This window comes from Phanerochaete carnosa, assembly GCF_000300595.1.
Source record: "Phanerochaete carnosa HHB-10118-sp unplaced genomic scaffold PHACAscaffold_9, whole genome shotgun sequence".
Lineage (NCBI taxonomy): Eukaryota > Fungi > Basidiomycota > Agaricomycetes > Polyporales > Phanerochaetaceae > Phanerochaete > Phanerochaete carnosa.
The window spans coordinates 449,244-468,515 of NW_006767636.1; the positions used below are offsets into that span (position 1 = coordinate 449,244).

Sequence of the window (19,272 nt, forward strand, 5' to 3'; positions counted from 1 at the left end):
GGCATAGATCCAGGCTTCGGCCCTTGAGAATTCAGAGGGCCCGTCTATGGGCGCATCACCGCATGCGCGGTTACGTTGATGAGAATTGAATGCTGGAGCGCAAGACGCGCACCTCCAGAGTTTAAGCCCAAGCACCAAATCCTCGCTGCGAATGCTAGCCACGGACGGACGAGCTAAAAGATCAACAGTCATGGACCACGAGCTGGACCATATTTCAATCTAAGTCCGAGTAGGTTCTTTTGTTCATGGGCCTTTCGTGGGACAGAACTGCAAACGCAAAAAGTTTGAGGCCTATCTCGATGGACAACGCATTGTAACATACGGCCATCCGCGGATCGATACGTCCTGGGTCGCAAATTAGCTGGAGACGAGCCGAACAGATATCTCGGGTCAGACTGACCCTGGCTACTTGTGCAGAAAGACATGATTGCACGACTGCGTCGCGCAGTAGGTCTTCCGTAGTATCTCTCTGGCATTTTGTATGCAGGCTCTTAATTGACAGTGAGGCGTCGCCTGAGGAGCACAAGACTCGGAGGAACTTGAAGCTTTCGGATAGGGCGTGGGAAACTTCCACTTTGGTACGAGCACTGAATCGCTTTCGTGAGTGCTGTGCAGGCTTTACGGCGACTTGCCAGCTGTTCGCACTTCTGTGATTATGGGCCGCAGTGCCAAATTTTTGAAAAAGGTGTGTGACGACGCCCTACTACGAGAGCTGAACGTGCACTTATGCAGTACGGTGAAACCAGCCCAAAAAACCGGCCAACAGCACTGCTCAGCGAGACTCTAAACCGGCCGTCTCTCAGCCTGCCCCTGCTGAGGAGAAGAAGAAAGCTAGCCTGAAGGCCAAGGCCAAGGCCTCTGCTAAACGCAGAGAAGACTCTGATGGCCATGTTCTTGGCGGGGCGGACTACGTTGAGCTGCTGATGGGAAGTAGGAGAAAAGCTCGGGAAGAGGCTGCAAAACTGCCCAGGGATGAAACATAATCTCGACTTTGAGATATTCAGTGACTCAGGAGGCCTACGGAGCCCGTTACGGGCGCGCGTTTCTAATCTGCCTGTTCTCAACACGCAGGCAAGCCCGATCAGCCTATACCCTTCGGGAGGACTTGTGCAGCTTGCCTCCGATGCAAAGCGGGCCCAGCCCGGATCAGCTGCCTGTTCATCGACACGTTCGAGGGCTATTGGTGTTGTCGTATGCATTCTATGCTTGCTTTGAACGTCGCTGTCATACCCTCGAGTCCGGGTAAGGAAATCTGAGAGCTTGTGGTCTCATTATGTACTTTCTGGCCGCAGAATCGGTACATGGGCAGTAGCTGTAGTCCTACTCGTACAAGGTGAGGGTGCTATAGTACAACAGGCGAGTCGTCGTTCAAACCAAGATGAATTTTAGACGCATTTCACGGAAGCGCGTGGGTAGTGAGTGTACGCAGGAGAGCCATTAAGCGGCGTCACACAGAGTGTTCATTATCGCGGCGTTACGCATGATGATGGAAACACATGGAAACATACTATGAATTTGGGGTAATAAAGTCCCAATTCCCTATGCTGGAAGGGCGTGTGCTGGCAGCATCTATCGAGCGACGGAATCCAGGTGTCGAGGGCGTCGGAGACGACGGTAACTGCGCATGCGGTGGCTCGCGGCGTGTGCTTGCAGTCATAGGGGTGAGCAGCCCCGGCGTGCTCGCGCTCGGGATAGACAGCGCAGGGAGCGCGCTGGGCCTTGGCGGTGGAATCTCGCGCGCTACGCCTCCAACGCGGTCAGAATCTTGTGAAACCATGAATGACGGCATTGGGCTGGGTAAGACACCCTGCAGGATGCTCGACCGCAGTGTACCTGGTGTCGCAGGCGCGGAGTAGATGGTTGCCATGTCCAGGATGTTTTCGATTTCGTCCGACGTCAGGGAAAGCGTTCCCCGGCTGTGCTCCGTGATAGATATGTTGTCTCGCGGTGTCTCATCTAGAGGATTCACCGCGGTATTCGGTGTATACATCGGGATGGGGATGGACGGCGGCCGTCCGCGGCCCATGGAAGTGAAAGAAGTCGGAGTGGCCTCCGATTCGGGTGTTACGGGGCTTGCGAGATCGAGTGCAGCCCTTGTGTAAGGCGGGTTTCTTATATTGAGGGTCGCGGGGTCGTTGTCGTTCATGCCCCAGGATGCGATGGTGGGGGTGTTCGGTAGTGACTTTTGGTTGATGAGAGAACGACGAGAGAACCCCCGCTCACCACCACGAGTGTACACAGAGACCTTCGCATCATGGGCAGGTCCGCGGTAGCTGCCCGACGGTGGATTCTCTGCATCCCTCCTGCCTCGCCATCCAACGCGCTTGCGCTCGCGCCTAAACCAGAATGCCATGCCCACAGCAATACCAACGATAGTCGCGCTGCAAACAGCTGCCACAGCGGCGATCCCACCCCTGTTCGGCCAAGCTTTGAGTCAGACGGATATGCATGGGATGCAATGAAAGACTTACTTCGACAAGCCTGAATTTGTCGAACTACCTGGGCTTTGTGGAGAGGAGTTTTGGTTGCTCATCGCACTTGACTGCGAGTTCGGTAGGCAGCTCGCGGAGCTGGAAGCGTTGCCCCCAACGGTCAGCAGGTCAGACGCCTGATGAAAGCCGGTGTCATCGCTGAACGTGAGGACTACTTGCTCTCCCTGCGAAACGGCCATGTTGTAACTCGCCGTTCCCGTTGAGCTTGCAGTAACATCCTGGTTCAGGAAGACGGAGGGTCCTTTCGGTACAAACGCGCGAACCGCGGGCGGTGTATCGACTATGGATGGATCGTACGTCACGTCAAAATCTTGGCACTGCGAGAATGGAGTTGCGACTTGATAGCGTTCGGCGACTGACTGATAGTTCATCGGAAGACACGATGTGTTGCTGGATGGATCGATTTGCAGGATTTCCGAGACATTTCCCGTGCCGACACCATTGGCATCGTCCAGAGACGCGACAAACCGGGTGTCAACAGCGAATGGAAGGAAGGTGACTGCTGCTCCGGTAAGCTTAGATGGGTCCCAGGTGTACGTCGAGATTGCGATGGATATTGGCGTGAGATTAAAGGGAACGACAGTTAATGTGAGGGGAAGGGAGGCGGGAAGCTTGCCGCCAGAAAAATGTACGGAGAAGTTGCCGCATTGTTCGACGGCAGAGAATGATATGGTGTTAAACGAAAGGACGACCTGCGGTCCGAGTGCCAGCAGCGTGCAGGCCAGGGCGAGACGAACGAAGGTCATGGCGAGACCGTGAAAGGGTACGCCTGGATGGTGCGGCGACCTTGACCGCGCGGCGGGGCAGCAGAGACGGGGAACCAAAAGATCAAGTGGGATGCTCAGTATGCCATGGAGATAAGTATGTTGCTCGTTGGTCGCATGGACGCACCAAGAGAAGTTAGTACGGCGGCCCAGACTCCCGTATGAGCTAAGTTTTCTCACTCGCCCGCAAGCCCGACCTTGTCGCCGGGCTTTTGAGCTCTATCAAGAAGGTCTTCAGTTACGTTGACGGGTGACGGAGGGACCGGTTGCTAAGGCCGCAACGTTCGGGTGTCCCGTAGGAGGATGAAGATCATGCTTCCTCATGCAGTATATACCAATCAGAAGCCCTTGCGGGACCGCCAGGAGTAGTGATGAGTCTCCGGGACACCAATGCAATGCGGAACAGGCCCAAGACGACGAGCGACATGCATGCGCATGGTCTAATCCCAGTCGAAGTCAGAGGCCAACGACTGCACAATTATGAGAAAAAATTAACGTCACTGACTGCAGCTTCATGACTGTCTTTCTTTAGATGTTGCTAAGGGCCCTATGAGTGTTTGAGGTCATGCAAAGTGACTCATCGAAAACAAGAGCTATCTTCATGCAGTCTCTGTTGCTGACCAAGAACGGTTTGGATGATGAGTCGATTAGATCTGGTCTACGAGAGAGCGCGCGTGCGCGAGTCCCGATCATCTCTTCCGGCATCACCTAGGCATCTGGCAACTCCAAATTTCATCCATGATAGCAGGCAGGACACCAAGAACAGTACTTGTATGACAACGCGAGCTGGCGACGCGAGGGTCGCATTGATACAAATATGTACACGACAGTACGGCTGTCATGCCGACTAGTAAGATAGCTGAGAGATATACAGGACTCGCTTTCGCAGCGAAACTATGCGGAACACTACTGTACAGTCAGAATACCTGAGGCACGCGGCAACCTCAGGCTTCTAGCAGCTCTTTACCTTCGCCTCGGTACTTCTTAAGCTCTGCCTTCCACGGTTCCCAGGTGTTGCCGTACTTCTTTAGCAATGCCTTCAGCTCTTCCCGCTGTTCCTTCTGCAAAAACGGATCAGGATGACAGCTGTCGCGCATAATGTTCATGTGCGTACGATGTTCCAAGGCTCATCGCCACCGTAGACGTCGGTGAACATCTCTTGCAACTCGAGACGGGGTAGATTCTCAGCACGCTTGAATGCCTGCATAACTTCTTTCTTGACTTCGGCCTTGTACGACTCCTCCTGCTCAGCGTTCCACCAGCCCTGAGACTCCAGGAATAGACGGAAACGCGCAATGGGGTTGTCGACGCGTTTTCTGTCCTCGACTTCTTGTCTTGGGCGGTAAGCAAACGAGTCGTCCGACGTCGAGTGATGCCCAACACTGATGGTGCCTTCGTCAGCAACCAATGCCGGAATTTGTCGCCAACCAAGCTTACCGGTAAGTCATCGCTTCGACGAGGACACCGCGCCCTTCCTCGAGACAGAGCTTCCTGGCTTCTCTTACGGCGGCGAGTACGGCAAGGACGTCATTACCATCAACACGGATGGTCTGCACACCGTAACCTGGTCCTCGAGCAGCTATGCCATCACCGTGATATTGCTCAGAAGCGGGAGTTGAAATTGCAAAACCGTTGTTTCGGGCGATGAAAAGCGTTGGGCTAGGAATGGTAGACGCTACGTGTAGGGTCAATAAGAAGACAGTAGGCTTCGTGCATGGCGTGGCCTACCAAGAAGCATGCCAGCGTGAAAATCGCCTTCAGATGCTGCGCCTTCGCCGAAGTATACTGCCGCACAGTTGCGACCCCGTCGGGAAGGATCGCGCTTGAGCGCATATGCCACACCTGCCGCCTGTGGGATCTGTGTCGCTAATGGAGAGGAGATAGTGTGGTAGTGGTACTTTCGCGAACCAAAATGCTTCAAGGCATATTGAGAAGAAGAAGATCAAGAGACGGTGAAAACATACCACGGGCATCTGCTTGCCCTTCGTACCGGTGTCTTCGCAGTTGCCAAAGCATTGAGCCATAACCTCATCGTAGGAGAAGCCACGCCAGAGAAGCGCGCCCATTTCACGGTATTGACCTGCATTGCGCGATAAGCATGGCGTAAGTAGGCGTGAGGCACGTAATCCTACCTAAGATCCTGAGATAACGGTCAGCTGACTATGATCCGAGGACGGCAGGGGACCTACTCGTCGTCTGCTGCGAGAGCAGCTGCAGACCCCAGGATGGCGGCCTCTTCACCATACTGTCATGCCTGTGAGATTTAGCGGATAACTAGAGTAGAATCAAAGTCATGCTCACGGCGGTCATCTATATTTCTGACTCTGAGCACTCGGGATTGCTTGGGAGTTAAGTGGCAATACTTACGTAGAAAGATATCTTGCCCTGTCTTTGAACGTTGTAAAGGAGCGTGTCAATAATGGGCAGCTTGACCATATTCTGATATCTGCTTTGTTTGAGCGACAGTGGAGGTTCAGTAGACACAGCCCTCACATCCTCCGTGCAAAATCCTCGTCAATCTACCACCATGTAAGACGCAAAATTTCGCAAAATAGTCAAATTGGCGTACATCTGGCAACTGTGCGCCTTCAATGACCTTCCCAGTGCCATCCAGGACGCGATAAGTGGGTATCTGCTTCCCGTCCTCCATAACGGAGTTGAAGAACTGCAGCTTCGGAGTAATGGGTGACTGCGAGGTCGGCAGATGACCGTGCGACTGCGATGGAAGCTGAGCTGTTGCTGTGGCTAACTTGCGACATCTCAACGCGCCCACGACCGCGAACGTAGGCAAACGAGATATCCGGAACATGATGGAGGTAAGAGACGGACCTCGCGCGGCGGCAAGGCAAGAAAGCTCGGTAGGCGCCGAATCTGACCGGCTTACGGGCCTGCTGGACAAGTCCGAGCCTTGTCGTTCTCCACCATAACTTTCGAGATTGCAACGAACAGACGCTCTCAAATATCGGTGTGTTGCTGCATGGACATCAAGTCCCTTTCATCCGGTGCCGACCACGATGCTCAGCGTCCTGCAAAACGCGCCCGCCATGGCACGCCACCAGCAGAGTCTAATGGGCACGAGCAACACTTTGAGATGCCTCCACTCTCACTCTCTATACTCGGCGTAGAGCCCATGGATGAATTCATTCGAGAGGTGGCCGACTTTGTGCATCATACGATAATGAACAGGCCAGACCGCGGCGGGGTAGTTGAAGTGGAGGCAAAGATTGGGGTTCTGAGGGAGAAGGCGTCAGGGCAAAGACTGGTCTTCCCAGTTTTAGTCGAGACTAGTATGTCCTCTAATACATTAGAAATGGACCTGACCTTACAACAGAGATAGTACTTTCCCCAAATTCCTTTGATACTCGCTTTGAATCGAACATGTCTCCTGTAAGAGCAAAGATACCGTACCCCGTATCACGCTTCCTCATGCGACGGGTCTACAGGCTCAACATAAGCACTTCAATAAGCTCTTGAATGAACTAAAACTCAAGTCATCACAACCAGGCCACCCGTCCTCTCCGCTAGAGTACACGCACCTTCACCTCATAGACAACTTCTATGCGAGTGACGACCCGCAAGACAGGGAGAAAATTCGCGTCACCCGCCATGAGAAGTCTGGAGAAGTCGTCGCTGTCATGCGAAAAGTACGGCTGGGCAGCATAGACATCTACTGTCCGAAACGTCATGCCGATTGGCGTATAAGCGTGAACATGGAAATTCCTGGTGTGTCCGACGTTGCGGTTCTACTTGTCGGACCCGAGCTCACTTCTCCCTCAGTTCCTCCGCCACTCGGGTCGCCGACACTCACGCGCAAGAAGGACCGGATGAGCTACACTCACGAAGAATTTACCATCGACCTTACCCAGGTTACCTCTGCTACTGGGCCAAATAGCAAGGTGAGTGCTTCGCTCTCGCTATCATATAGGCTTCCACAATCTCTTTCAAATAGCCTGAAATTCTCCACGAACTTGAAGTGGAATTTGCGAGGCCCGACTACCTCTTGGCAACTGCCGCGAAACGAGGAGACCTAAATGCGTCGGAGGTAGAGCGCAGTGCATTCGACGAACTCATCCGTGCCTTCGTCAATAACGCTCGAATACTGGTGCGCAACGCGGACGGGGTATGGCAGTGAAGGATATTATTTATTACCGACAGTGCGGGTTGTATCGCCACGTGCGTTATATCTCGTAGGTGACACTAATTTTTTCGGCCTCAAACTATCAAAAACGAGGCCGACTATACGCATCTTTGTCGGCTTCCACTCGAGTTCGTGCTGTTGAAACCAAATACGAAAGGTAGTCGTATCACCTGATGCAAGTGGACGCTCAAATCCATCACTGCTGGTTCACTTCTCTTTCAAATGCTCGGGAAGACACTACTTGCAGGGGAAAGTAAGTCACACCTTCTTCGAAGTGCGCCTCAACTTCTGACCATTTAGTCAGCGGATAGTCAGCGGATCCAACGCCATCTCAACTCTCTGCTATTCATGTGTTGTTGCTCCCATGATTGGTTACGACCTATGCAAAGAAGTGGAGTACGCTCGGTTTCACCGAGCCGGCCGCGGCCCCCCTTCCGCCTCGTCTGACATATAAGTCACAAAGGGTGCGTATGGTGAAGCTCACGACGTTCGCCTCGAACCTTACGATGCAGCTCAGTGCCCTTTTACTCTGCTTGTTGCTTCCCGTCTTGCAAATACTAGCTCTGCCTCTAAATGGTGCTGACTTTTCCTCACTTTCTCTTCTGGAGTCCCAAGGAATAATTTACAAGGACAACGGCGTCGTGAAACCTTTTGAGCAGATCCTGGCGAGCCATGGATTCGAGTTGGCTCGTATACGTGTATGGACCGCCGGGACTTATACGCAGAGTTACGCCCTTGCACTTGCCAAGCGCGCCAAAGCAGCAGGCATGAAGATTCTCATCGACCTGCACTACAGTGATACTTGTACGTAGCACGCATCAACCTTGACGGCCTACTGATCGAAAAACACCGCCCTAGGGGCCGATCCTGGTCACCAAGCAATTCCTTCTAGCTGGCCTACGGATCTGAACGGACTCAATACCCAGATTTACACGTGAGTTTCTATGCATAACTCTACAGTCAAGCACACCGAACATTCGCCGTGATTCGCCGCTAGGTACACGCTCGATCTTGTCGAAGCGTTCAGTAATCAAGGCACACCTATCGACTATATCCAGATCGGCAATGAAATTAACAACGGTCTCCTTTGGCCCACAGGCGAAATTAGCACAGCTGGGTATCTCCCCGCGTCTGAACTTCTGCACTCTGCCGCCTCTGGTGTGCGAACGGGATCACCTTCGACGAAGATCGTCGTCCACATCGCGAACGGCTGGGACTCGGGAAGCGTTGATGATTTCTGGGACGGCATCATCGCCCCTGGAGCGTTCTCGACGTCTGACGTCGATATCATGGGCTTCTCGTTCTATCCCTTCTACGGTACCGGCGCCACTCTGAGTGCCCTTCAGTCCAGTCTTAACGGCGTGATCTCGAAGTTTAACAAGGTGCGTGACTCCTGTACTTGCTAGGCATGCTGCTGAAGAGTATGATAGGATGTTCTCGTTGCTGAGACGGACTGGCCAGTAGCATGTCCGTCGTCAGTCGCGCTATCAGAACCTAGCATCCCGGAGTCGGTGGCTGGACAACAGATCTGGGTCAAGGATATCGAGAGCGTGCTAAGCGGCCTTTCTGGAGGACATGGTCTGGGCGTAGTGTATTGGGAACCTGGCTGGGTTGGAAGTGCCGCGCTCGGCAGTTCGTGCTCTGTGAGTGCTTACGTGACTATGCGATGGATAGACCCACTGATTTGGCCTAAACCTCAGGACAATCTGCTTGTCGACAGCAGTGGAAATACACGTCAGTCGATCAATCTCTTTTGAGACATGGCCTAGCAGATAGTCCGGTAGCATATGGAGTACCAGCCGTGTCTTTGTACTCGTTCAATTCGGTTCGGGACACCAAAAAGCATCACTACCGTTTTGCTTGCAGATTTATCACGGAATTTTCCTGAGTGAAAACTCTGACCTATAGCTTAGCAACATCGGTTACAGCCGCCAGATCGCCGGGCCAAGGGCAGGACTGGTCACAGAGCTCCCTGCAGAGTGCACGAAGTCTGTGATTGGGGGGACAGTCGGACGCCACAAAGATGTCTGGCGGAGAAAGCCCGCATCAATCCGGCCACATCGGACCGTGGTAACTTGCTCTCAGGTGAACTTTCGGTCTTCCACGTCCGACATGACTCTCAGGCCATTCAGCCTAACCCTCTCTGTCCCTAGAAAGGTTGACGTTTTATCTCGAGCAAGGAGGCGCATAACTGATCAGTACAGGCAGACTCAACGGCATAATGGCCGGGGCAGACAGTTCGTTTGACTGCATTGTCGTCGGTTCTGGGAATGCAGGTAGCTGCGCTGCGCTTGCAGCTTCAGATGCTGGCTTGGAGCGCGTTCTCATCATCGACAAATGTCCCGCAGAGTGGGCGGGCGGAAACGGGTACTTCACGGCAGGCGCACATCGCACTGTCCACGGCGGCCTCGCAGACATTCTTCCCATCGTGCACAATGTCGATCCCGTGCAGGCGCAACACACCGACGTCGAGCCATATACGCATGAGCAGTTCATTGCTGATATCATGAGACTAGGAAACGGGCGTTCGGACCCCGAGCTTGTTAGAGCTCTCGTCAACAACTCCCGGGCTGCCGTCCAATGGCTGTCCGAGCGCGTCCATGTTCCATTCACCCTGTCGTTCAACCGACAAGCATACCTTGTTAACGGACGACAGAGATTCTGGGGAGGGATGGCGCTTAGCACGCAGGATGGCGGGAAAGGGCTCATTGCCGCTCACCACAAAGCTCTGCAGGACGCTGGAGTGCAGACATGGTTTGACACCCCTGCAGTCGAATTGGTTCTGGAAGATGATGCCATCGCCGGAGTCATCGTTCGCAAGGCCGGAAAGTTAGCCAAGCTTACTGCACCGGCGGTGATACTGGCTTCCGGTGGCTACGAAGCCAGTACAGCGCTGAGGGCAAAATATCTTGGAGAGCAGTGGGTCAATGCAAAGGTGAGACCATAAGTCTTTCTGCGATGTGTTCTGAAGTGATGACAAACGTCCCAGGTCCGTGGCACCCCATACAACACGGGAGATGGCATCGCTCTCGCGACAGCAGTTGGTGCTGCTCTGACAGGAGACTTTGCTGGATGCCACTCCACATGCTGGGATGCCAACGCTCCCTCAGATACGGGCGATCGCACCCTCAGCAATCAATTCACCAAGTCGGGCTACCCTCTTGGCCTCATGCTGAACGCCCATGGCCGTCGCTTCGTCGACGAAGGCGAGGACTTCCGGAACTACACCTACGCCAAATTCGGCCGCGCCATCCTGATGCAGCCAGGAGGGTATGCTTTCCAGGTCTGGGATTCGCGCGTCGTCGATTGGCTGAGGAGGAGGAGTACGCGGACGACGTCGTCCGCAAGATTTGGGCAGACACCGTCGAGCAGCTGGCGGGAAAGTTGGAGGAGGAGGGCCTCGAGAATAGGTGCCAGTTCGTCGACACTGTCGTTAGCTACAACGACGCCGTGCGACGCTTCCAGGCGGAGAACGCTTCGCTGCGGTGGGATCCCGCTATCAAGGACGGACTGTCTACACAAAGTAATGGCTTTTCACTGGAGATCCCGAAGACCAACTGGGCGCTGCCCATAGAACAAGGGCCGTTCTTGGCGGTCAAAGTTGCTTGCGGGATTACCTTCACCTTCGGCGGGTTGGCCATTGACCCCGACACTGCAGGCATTCTCTCAGAAACTACGGGGAAGCCCATTAAAGGCATGTACTGCACGGGAGAGCTTGTAGGCGGTCTGTTCTACTCGAACTACCCCGGAGGTAGTGGACTCACTGCCGGGGCGGTGTTTGGGCGCAAAGCGGGGGAGCAAGCGGCGAAGCTCACGAAATGAGTAGGGGTGCACCGATGAGCCTTCATATATCATACCTTGGCTTACTTTTCCTTCTCTTTGTTTTGAAGTGGCGGGACGGGTGTCACCGAGCTAACTCCAATGTACGCTTCCGGCCACAGCGGTGTAGAGTATAGCAGAGGAATCAATTCAGCCGCGGTATATGCAGGGGCTCTACAAGAAGTTGAGGGTATGCCTGTGATTGCATAGACTAAACAACATGTGATACACTACGACGAGAATGTGAGGCTGTGACAAAACGAGAATAGGACACTAGCCCGCGTTAGGAGCTGATCAAAGCAGTGCGACAAAGCCAGCGACGAGGGCAGCAGCGGACAAGCTGACTGCGAGAAGCGTCGAGCTAATGCCTGCGACAGGGACTGCGGCGTTCTTGGCAGAGGCCTTCGCGTTCCCGCTCGCGTTGCCGGTGGCCTGTGCTGAACCGGGGGCGCCCGAAGTGAGCGTGGGATTGATATCTGCAAAATAAATAAATAAATCAGCGGTGCACGCCATGGCGAGCGGGGATATATAGAAGAACGCACTGGAGCCGGTCGGTAACGGGTTAGTCGCGTTATCATTCGTCTCGAGGTAGGCGTCGGCCATCGGCTTGTTGAGACAGGAGATAACGGGCTGAATTTCGAGCTTGGGTGTGTACGCCATTGCGGCAGGAAGAATGTAACCCGTGGCAAGGTCGACGGTCTGCGCGAAGAGATCGTGCTCGAGAACGATAAAGCCGTGGCCAAGGGTCGAGACATTGCCCATGATGTTTTCCCAGTTCTGAAGCACCTGAGTGACGCTGACTAAACCGCCAGCGATGTTGTAATCTACAAATGATTGTCAGCGCCCGTTCAAACAGTGAGCCTAGGCACTCACCGTTGGTATCGAACGTTGCGGCTGCGTCAAGACGAGTCCACATGATGGGCTCCAATCCCATCGCCTGTCCGATGGCACGAACACGGTTGTCAATATCACCATACGGTGGACGCCAATAGAGGGGAGTAACACCAAGGACGTCCTTAATGACCTTCTTGGACCAGCCGAGTTCGGCTATAATGCCCTCGTTAGAAACGGTGGTCATATACGGGTGGGACCAGGTGTGTGCTGCAATCTGGTGTCCGGCCATGTACTCCTCCTGAAGGAGCGCCGGGTAGGAGATGACACGAGAGCCGACAGCGCAGAAAGTTGATTGAAGGTTGTTCTGGTCGAGATACTGCAGAAGATTAGGAGTGTAGAGGGCGGGACCATCGTCGTACGTCAGACCCCACGTGTACGGGGTGGGACAGTTACTAATGTCGCCGGTTGCAACGCAGCCACCGCAAGTCCACCAGCAGCGTGTTGTGTCAGCTGCAAAAGCCGGGTTGGCGGCGCAGCCGCCAGGCTGAGTGGGTTCGATATCGGGAATCTGGATGCCTGAGTTCTGCACCTCCTGGATCCATTGCTGGACCTCGGACGAATTTAGCGGGGGCGGCTTATCCAGAGGCGGATAGTTGGCTGGCGAGAGAGCTTGCCCTGCAGGGCGTGTTAGCATGGAACGATGCACGTCATCCTACGGTATACTCACAGTTTGGCATCGGCGGTGCGTTCGGAATATTAGTAGGCTTGGTTCCAACAGGGAAGGTTGTGGTTGCGCCAAGCTGAGGCTGAGTAGTGATAGTGCCAGGTCCCATGTCCGAGAGCGGAAGCGCGGTCGGGTTGACCGACGGGAGGAACCACGAGACCGAAGGGAGCGAGCTGAAGGTTGCTGAGGTCGTCGCCGCAGACGACGCCCCGCTGGTAAGCGAACCAATGGTCACACCCGTGCCTGAAGCTACCACTGAAGTAGCACCAGCCGGGGCAGAGGACGTCACAGACGCGGATGCGGCCGCGGAGCTGGTAGCTGCGCTAGAGGCAGTAGCGGCGGATGTGGAAGCCGACGAGGCGACGGCAGGGACTTGACGGGCGAGGTGAGCGACGTGATCCTGGCCATGGTGCGCGACGGCAGCAACGAGGGGGAGCGCGACGGCTCCGACGACGGCGAACTTCATGTTCAGGCGGTAGGTTGTAAAGACTGTTTGGATAAAAATCTAAGGAGAGGTGCTGAAATAATGAATGTCGAGCTTGACGAGGAGCAGACCGAAACCGTCCGCGATGGTGGAGGAGGAAGAAGAAAGGCACGGTCGACGACGAAAAAGATTGTTTGTTGGTTGAGGACCCGGCCGTGCCGACTGGCTGCCGCGACTGCCGTGACTGCCGCGCACTGCCAACAGCTTGGATAAGGTAGACGCTTGCCACATCAAGCAGTTCAAGCCCCGTCATGCGGGATGGCACCTCGCAACAGGCGGACCAACTATTGAAGACGTTCAAAAAATTGATTCTGAGCGTTCGATATCTGTAACACTCTCCTACACGGCTACCCCTGCCCGCGAGTCTTCATCGACATCGTAGAGCCGCCTGTCCCCGCCGCGGCGTCGGCGGAACACCCTCGTGCCTTGTCCAAACCTCTTCCACGACCTGAACTTGTCCCACGCGTATTCACGACCCGACGTGGAGAACACTGCCAAGCACAAATTAACGTTTGGGACATCAATACCATCCAGGCACCCACCATGATCCAACTCCTCGAGCGATCGGCCTTTTGTCTCGGGCATAATAAAGTACGCCACCGCGAAGCCGACACAGTTCCAGCCAGCGTACCACGCGAACGCGCCAGCCACCGTAAATGCACCGACGAGCGGGGGGAACGTGATCGCTACGACAAAGTTACTGTCGACTACCGCCTTAGCATGAATACGCAAGAGGCTACGAGAGTACGCACAAGAACCAAAGCCAGGCCGTCGAAAGCGACATCCCAAAGTCTCGAACCGCCATCGGGTACGCTTCCGCCGAGTACTGTGAGGTGTTAAAGTGGTGTTAGATAATTCTGGCGAGTCAGAGACAACAGGAGACGAACTGTGAACGGCACAGGGCCGGCGCCAGGTGAATATGCGATGGTGAACAGATAAATGCCTGCAGCGATGACGCCAATGCGGGCCTGTTGATCTGGTATGAAGAAAGCCAGCCCGGTCATGAGCAGGAACACGGCCATTAATGGGTACGATGTGAGGATCAACTTGCGACGCCCGAATCGGTCAATGGTGTACAGCGCCGGGAACGCGAATAGCCAGTTCGTCAGGCCGAAGCCCCACGACGCCAGCAGAGCTTGCGTGTTACTGAATCCGGAATCGGTGAAGATATTTGAAGAGTAGTACGCGATCGCGTTGACGCCGCAGAATTGCTGCATAAACCTACAATGGCTGTGAGCCTTGCTCGTAGAAAGTTGCTCTGGCGGCTCACATAAGCATGAGTGAAACAATTGTGGCTCTGCGGTTGCGTCGCACTGCGAACAGCTGGATAAGTTGGTTCCCTTGGGGCTTGTCCTTCATCTGTACTTTCTGGAGGGCCTGTATGTCTAAGATCATATCAGCTACATATTAAGACGTATAAGGACTCTGGAAACTTAACGTACAATAGAGATCCCGGGCTGCCTGAATCTGCGAGTGTCGCAGGCGCAGCAAGGAGCGCCATGCATCGGCGTAGCGACCTTTCGAGACGAGCCATCGGGGGGACTCAGGGCAGAACCAGATTTGCACCATAAGGAAGAGTGCTGGTATTCCCGCCTATACCACAGCTGTGAGGAGTGTCGAATCTGCGAAGTAAACGACGACTCACACTGCCGAGCATAAGCCTCCAGTTGAGACCGCGGATATGTGGTCTGTCTGGTACCGTCTGGAAGGCCAGGTCCGAGACATAGCCCAGCATGATGCCGAACGCCGTGAATACTTGCCTGTCTGTGCGTCAGATTGCTGTACAAATTGCCAAGCTGCCCGAACATACCACATCCCGACAAGGGCACCACGAATCGCCGTCGGCGCACATTCACCCGCGAACACAGGCACCGTAGCGGAGTTGGGACCGATGCCCAGCCCGAGGACGAACCGTGCGGCGAAGAGAAGCGGCCATGAGTCTGAGACTGCCTGCCAGATGCAGGTAACCAGGCATATAGAGGCACCAACGAAGATCGTGCCCCGCCGTCCGAGGCGACGGTTCAGTGGCGCCGAGAGCCAACAGCCGGCAACGGCACAGCACAGCTGCAAAATGTGCTCCAATTAGCTGAGCTTCGGTATCTGCAGGATGAGACGCACGTAGGGAGCGGAATTTACCAGGCCGAGGAGCCATTGGTTGCGATCCGAGCCACTATTGCTCATTGCGTAGGGATCGATGCCGAATTGTTTAGGGAAATACAAGTTGGCCCCGTTGATGACTGATTCGTCCATCTAAAACAGGTGTTAATGGCAAATGTATGTGTACATGCGCGCGAGGAACGTACCCCCTGGACGCAGGCAGCGAGAGAGCACATAATCACCAAGTAGTACAGCATGAACGGCTGAGACCACGGTTTGTCGCGCTCGTGCTGCAGTGCCGCCTTCTCCTCGTCCGTGAGTCCAGGGATGTGGTCAATGCTGGTCGGGTTCCGCGCCACGAGTGCCCCTCTCTTGATAACCTCGACGTACTGCTCCAAGCCATTCTCTTTGGCAAACCGTTCCGCATCCTCGAGGATCTCCGCCTGAGAGCACTCCACAAGCGGGTTTCCGGATGCAGTGCTTGTGGTGCTGCTAGTACTCTCTTTTCCGATACTCTCCTTTCCGCTGGTCATCGAGGTCCTGCCAGAAGACCTCGAAGAAATGCTGCTGCCAGGCTCGACGTGTACGCTGAGAAATTCTCCAGACATCCTGTGTCTTCGGAGAAGGCGAGAGACGTGGAAAAGAACAAGGGGCTCTGGATCGTCCCAGCCTCGGCCCTCGATTAAGTAGGGACATTTGAGTCGTCAGCCTGAGTCCGTACTGAGATCCGTGTCCAGCCCTGCCCGACTCAGCTGTCAGCCTCTACGAAGTATTAGGGGCGGCAATTCTTACGTGATAAGAGTAGTCATAGATATGTTCTGAGGCAATATATGCGGCTATCCCAAGACGCGACCAAAGCATTCTCAGGTGACCTCGCGAGAGTACTGTATATATGATGTGGTCGGCCGTGGATATGATGATTACCTGAGAGACAGCGGCTCTGTTTCCTCTCTGAAGGCGAGAGCCGTCCAATGAGATCGAAGTTGGTAGAGCTTGGATGGAGCAGTCTCCGTTATATTGTAGGTTCGTGAACTAGCCTCTACATAAATTGCGGAAGTGTGAAACCCGTTCTTGTGGATGGTCCTCCGTGGGCGCTAGTACTCGGAGTTTGAATTCTATCGGCATTCTGCGAAGTAGGTGTCGGAGACCGATTTATTTAACGCTTCGAATTTAAGTATCCCCCGACGCCACGTCCTAGCTACCGCGGCCACTAGTAGTACTTACTGCATGGCACCAACAGCATTGCGTTGTAGTACAATATCTACTAATGAATCAGCCGTCTCACGATGTGAAGCCACGCTCGTTGTGCCTGTCGTTTTTTCTAGTACCTTCTCGGTCTGGCGATGTCCTGGGTTAGCAATCTCTGGGCTGCCGCCCTCATGCCTCGGACCACGAAGTAAGTGCCAGCCGAACTAGAAGCCGACACAACCACTGATCGGCGACCGTCGCCCGCTCCTCACCGAACCTGGGCTAGTGTACGCGATATTATGGGTAAGTCCTGGTTCCAGACAACTCTGAACGCGCAGCTGATGAGGACATCAATAAGTTCTTCCTGTTGATTTCCACGTATATCGTTTTTGTGAATCCTGTATCCTTGATTAAAAGTGGGACGCCAGCATTGCAACAGTTCTCTAACGCCATTGAGAACTTCGAGGGGTCCTCTCTGATTCAACTCGTCGTGGGCCAGCTCTATTCGCATTATACTTAGCAGTAGCTTTCTATCGTCGCTTTTCGCAGGGTATTTATGGCGCAACTCTGATCATCCTTGCTGGCCGCAAGACCCGATCACCACGACTACGCCCTGCAGGAACGCATGTTCGGCCGATTTCTCTGATGCCCCTCTCGAAGGATCTCCAAGGACGATTTGAACGAAATGAGGAACAGGCACGCTAACCTAGTCGCAACCAATTCATCCTAAAGTCATTTCTGACGTCGCAGTCAGGTACATTCATAATAGCGTTTGTTTAAAACCACATCCATGGTATCATTACTTTCGTATCATACTATCGTTCAATATCGAGCCGGTACCTGCTCAATGATAGGTGGCCTTTCATTGTTGCCAGGTCTGATGACAACCGAGTGCCCAGGTTGCTGAGGCACGTAGTATCCGCCGTTCGCCATCTGTGGCGGCATGCCATACGCCTGCGGCGGCAATCCAGTTGGGTAACCTGCCACGGATCTCGGAGAGTAATACCCAGATCCACCACCCATGCTCTCACCCGCTTCCGACTCGCCCACTCCAAAGGCCGGATACTCGCTAAACCATGGTAGCTCGAGGATGGGTTCGGACCAGGCGCGGTAACGACCGAAAACCTTTGCCCGAGTTGTCAAAGTGATGAGGATCAAAATGAATATCACGACTGCAAACCGCTGTTAACAGGACTACTTTTTATGAGAGTACGGATTAAGCTTACAGAGGGCAGACTCCATCCAAGAGAATACTTCGATTATGGTCATCTCGTAGCACCATATCCTAGCGCTCACTACCAGTTGCCCACTATTAGCCCCTTGACAGGCGTTCAGCTATGTGAAGGAAAACATACTACTCTCGGATTTTGTAGCGATACGCTGACTTTTGTTGATGGCGTCGCATTGTATGCTGCCCATAATATCCCTGCGGAGTCTGAGTCAGCTACATGTCCATCTTCATGAGCCTGAGGTACGTGAAACATACGCAGACCAAGATCCCGTGGCTGGTGTAAACATCTGTCAAGAGCGAAGACTAGACGGGAGTATTATGGCACCCACCTAACCATAGGACACCCAGCACAAATAGGACGATCAGCTCCACCAAAGGGCATGACCAATAGTTTCTAGAGTTACCAGTTGTGAGCTGGGGCTGCGTCAGGCGAGTTAGGCGGTAATGAACTTCATACAGTATAATGAAAGCAGCTATTGTTAATGACGACACAACGACGGAGAATATGGAGAAATCATCTAAATGTGTGCAAACTCCTGTGAATGTGGATTTGTGGAGAAAAGTACAGAACTTACGATGGAAATTGGAACTAAGGGTGCCGACAAGATCTGCGCCTATGCCAAGGACAGTCACCGCGAGCAAAAAGACGGCAACTATAGTAAATGGGCGATAAGATATAGCTAGTTCTCTCGTTCATGGACACGAGCTCCAACTTACTATGACCGTAGAGCCGCATGTCCCTGAACACTTGTGTCATCTGCGGAATAGTGGTCATCAGATTCATCGATATCCGCTATTGAGGACCGGATGCGCACCGTGATTACAAGACTTCTCACCAATAGAGTGTTTGGATTGGTCGATGTATGGCCTGATCCTTGGGCTCGCGGTTAGTGTGGACGGTCGTCCAGGGGACGTCGAGGACCGACTCAGCGAATCAGTCCACTATGGAGGGGATACTGATGCACTATCTTCTCACGAGAAGACTCTCGTCATGGCTTACGTACTGTACTACACCGCCGTCGTGTACGTAACTGACGGTTTACAATCAAAATGATCGAACAAACGCCTGACTGGTCTGATGCTACTCGGCGGACAGCCAGGAGTACAGGCGCGAATTCAATTTGCTAACCGTTAAGTCTCTATTTGTGCCTGACAGGCTAGCCGTTCGCCTAACAGATTCCTGAGCGTGAGGAAACGAGCTCTTCCAACTTGCAACCGTAGCTACGAGCTTACTTCCGGCTAATAAAATATTGGAAGCTTCCTGAGGGCAGTAACTAACCTTACTTGTATCTTTGTTGCATCCAAAATATTTTTCTCGCCACGAACGAAGGATGTGTCCAATGAAACGACTGACTTTGCGAATGCTTCAAGCCTTTGAGCCGGGGACAGCTTTGAACTCCGCTGATGCTCGGCATGCATCGGCATTCCCTCGGTGTGGTTCAAGCGCTTCTTGTCTGCCACGTCTCTTCCTCTCCCATCCTCCATTCACTTCGCGTATACC

At 53.8% G+C, this 19,272-nt stretch overlaps 8 protein-coding genes across 8 annotated transcripts; 3 read left to right on the top strand and 5 right to left on the bottom strand.

The window, feature by feature from the left end:
* Window positions 1-704: 704 nt before the first annotated feature.
* PHACADRAFT_261860 (uncharacterized protein) lies at window positions 705-2,437 on the bottom strand. The gene has a single exon (XM_007399361.1). The coding sequence runs from the start codon at window positions 2,351-2,353 to the stop codon at window positions 1,508-1,510; it is 846 nt and encodes a 281-aa protein (XP_007399423.1). The 5' UTR covers window positions 2,354-2,437; the 3' UTR covers window positions 705-1,507.
* Window positions 2,438-2,450: 13 nt separating this feature from the next.
* PHACADRAFT_261862 (uncharacterized protein) lies at window positions 2,451-3,722 on the bottom strand. The gene has a single exon (XM_007399362.1). The coding sequence runs from the start codon at window positions 3,236-3,238 to the stop codon at window positions 2,468-2,470; it is 771 nt and encodes a 256-aa protein (XP_007399424.1). The 5' UTR covers window positions 3,239-3,722; the 3' UTR covers window positions 2,451-2,467.
* Window positions 3,723-3,989: 267 nt separating this feature from the next.
* On the bottom strand, window positions 3,990-6,090 carry PHACADRAFT_212250 (uncharacterized protein). The gene is made up of 12 exons (XM_007399363.1): window positions 6,030-6,090; window positions 5,826-5,972; window positions 5,750-5,775; window positions 5,624-5,702; window positions 5,558-5,566; window positions 5,446-5,501; window positions 5,389-5,396; window positions 5,221-5,336; window positions 4,985-5,171; window positions 4,694-4,931; window positions 4,371-4,638; window positions 3,990-4,317 (listed from the first exon to the last, which is right to left on the bottom strand). The coding sequence occupies exons 1-12, from the start codon at window positions 6,063-6,065 to the stop codon at window positions 4,201-4,203; spliced, it is 1,287 nt and encodes a 428-aa protein (XP_007399425.1). The 5' UTR covers window positions 6,066-6,090; the 3' UTR covers window positions 3,990-4,200.
* A 138-nt stretch (window positions 6,091-6,228) lies between these two features.
* Window positions 6,229-7,408, top strand: PHACADRAFT_261863 (uncharacterized protein). Its single transcript, XM_007399364.1, has 5 exons — window positions 6,229-6,543; window positions 6,594-6,643; window positions 6,700-6,979; window positions 7,034-7,152; window positions 7,206-7,408. The coding sequence occupies exons 1-5, from the start codon at window positions 6,234-6,236 to the stop codon at window positions 7,386-7,388; spliced, it is 942 nt and encodes a 313-aa protein (XP_007399426.1). The 5' UTR covers window positions 6,229-6,233; the 3' UTR covers window positions 7,389-7,408.
* Window positions 7,409-7,888: 480 nt separating this feature from the next.
* On the top strand, window positions 7,889-9,261 carry PHACADRAFT_261864 (glycoside hydrolase family 53 protein). The gene is made up of 5 exons (XM_007399365.1): window positions 7,889-8,198; window positions 8,253-8,328; window positions 8,392-8,776; window positions 8,825-9,037; window positions 9,095-9,261. The coding sequence occupies exons 1-5, from the start codon at window positions 7,901-7,903 to the stop codon at window positions 9,149-9,151; spliced, it is 1,029 nt and encodes a 342-aa protein (XP_007399427.1). The 5' UTR covers window positions 7,889-7,900; the 3' UTR covers window positions 9,152-9,261.
* Window positions 9,262-9,506: 245 nt separating this feature from the next.
* On the top strand, window positions 9,507-12,625 carry PHACADRAFT_177038 (uncharacterized protein). The gene is made up of 3 exons (XM_007399366.1): window positions 9,507-10,329; window positions 10,384-10,695; window positions 10,716-12,625. The coding sequence occupies exons 1-3, from the start codon at window positions 9,616-9,618 to the stop codon at window positions 11,214-11,216; spliced, it is 1,527 nt and encodes a 508-aa protein (XP_007399428.1). The 5' UTR covers window positions 9,507-9,615; the 3' UTR covers window positions 11,217-12,625.
* Window positions 12,626-13,594: 969 nt separating this feature from the next.
* Window positions 13,595-15,925, bottom strand: PHACADRAFT_177040 (uncharacterized protein; the record flags this gene model as incomplete). The annotated part of the gene is made up of 10 exons (XM_007399367.1): window positions 15,559-15,925; window positions 15,374-15,505; window positions 15,066-15,319; window positions 14,901-15,015; window positions 14,698-14,848; window positions 14,526-14,640; window positions 14,143-14,476; window positions 14,008-14,081; window positions 13,798-13,955; window positions 13,595-13,746 (listed from the first exon to the last, which is right to left on the bottom strand). The coding sequence occupies exons 1-10, from the start codon at window positions 15,883-15,885 to the stop codon at window positions 13,595-13,597; spliced, it is 1,812 nt and encodes a 603-aa protein (XP_007399429.1). The 5' UTR covers window positions 15,886-15,925.
* A 1,361-nt stretch (window positions 15,926-17,286) lies between these two features.
* On the bottom strand, window positions 17,287-18,628 carry PHACADRAFT_261870 (uncharacterized protein). The gene is made up of 9 exons (XM_007399368.1): window positions 18,587-18,628; window positions 18,489-18,528; window positions 18,347-18,424; window positions 18,229-18,289; window positions 18,101-18,165; window positions 18,027-18,045; window positions 17,896-17,966; window positions 17,767-17,835; window positions 17,287-17,712 (listed from the first exon to the last, which is right to left on the bottom strand). The coding sequence occupies exons 2-9, from the start codon at window positions 18,526-18,528 to the stop codon at window positions 17,363-17,365; spliced, it is 753 nt and encodes a 250-aa protein (XP_007399430.1). The 5' UTR covers window positions 18,587-18,628; the 3' UTR covers window positions 17,287-17,362.
* Window positions 18,629-19,272: the final 644 nt, after the last annotated feature.

Excerpts from the sequence above, each read along its gene's own strand:
- PHACADRAFT_261860 (XM_007399361.1), bottom strand. The coding sequence starts at position 2,353 with ATGGCATTCTGGTTTAGGCGCGAGCGCAAGCGCGTTGGATGGCGAGGC.
- PHACADRAFT_261862 (XM_007399362.1), bottom strand. The coding sequence starts at position 3,238 with ATGACCTTCGTTCGTCTCGCCCTGGCCTGCACGCTGCTGGCACTCGGA.
- PHACADRAFT_212250 (XM_007399363.1), bottom strand. The coding sequence starts at position 6,065 with ATGTTCCGGATATCTCGTTTGCCTACGTTCGCGGTC. Across the intron at positions 5,776-5,825 it reads AAGGCGCACAGTTGCCAGAT|ATTGACGAGGATTTTGCACG; the intron begins GTACGCCAATTT and ends ACATGGTGGTAG. Across the intron at positions 4,932-4,984 it reads TCACGCTGGCATGCTTCTTG|CGTCTACCATTCCTAGCCCA; the intron begins GTAGGCCACGCC and ends CCCTACACGTAG.
- PHACADRAFT_261863 (XM_007399364.1), top strand. The coding sequence starts at position 6,234 with ATGGACATCAAGTCCCTTTCATCCGGTGCCGACCACGATGCTCAGCGT. Across the intron at positions 6,544-6,593 it reads CCCAGTTTTAGTCGAGACTA|TACTTTCCCCAAATTCCTTT; the intron begins GTATGTCCTCTA and ends CAACAGAGATAG. Across the intron at positions 6,644-6,699 it reads TTGAATCGAACATGTCTCCT|GCTCAACATAAGCACTTCAA; the intron begins GTAAGAGCAAAG and ends ACGGGTCTACAG.
- PHACADRAFT_261864 (XM_007399365.1), top strand. The coding sequence starts at position 7,901 with ATGCAGCTCAGTGCCCTTTTACTCTGCTTGTTGCTTCCCGTCTTGCAA. Across the intron at positions 8,199-8,252 it reads CCTGCACTACAGTGATACTT|GGGCCGATCCTGGTCACCAA; the intron begins GTACGTAGCACG and ends ACACCGCCCTAG. Across the intron at positions 8,329-8,391 it reads CTCAATACCCAGATTTACAC|GTACACGCTCGATCTTGTCG; the intron begins GTGAGTTTCTAT and ends ATTCGCCGCTAG.
- PHACADRAFT_177038 (XM_007399366.1), top strand. The coding sequence starts at position 9,616 with ATGGCCGGGGCAGACAGTTCGTTTGACTGCATTGTCGTCGGTTCTGGG. Across the intron at positions 10,330-10,383 it reads AGCAGTGGGTCAATGCAAAG|GTCCGTGGCACCCCATACAA; the intron begins GTGAGACCATAA and ends CAAACGTCCCAG.
- PHACADRAFT_261870 (XM_007399368.1), bottom strand. The coding sequence starts at position 18,528 with ATGACACAAGTGTTCAGGGACATGCGGCTCTACGGTCATA. Across the intron at positions 18,290-18,346 it reads CCTTAGTTCCAATTTCCATC|ATGATTTCTCCATATTCTCC; the intron begins GTAAGTTCTGTA and ends GCACACATTTAG. Across the intron at positions 17,836-17,895 it reads CGCTACAAAATCCGAGAGTA|TGAGCGCTAGGATATGGTGC; the intron begins GTATGTTTTCCT and ends GGCAACTGGTAG.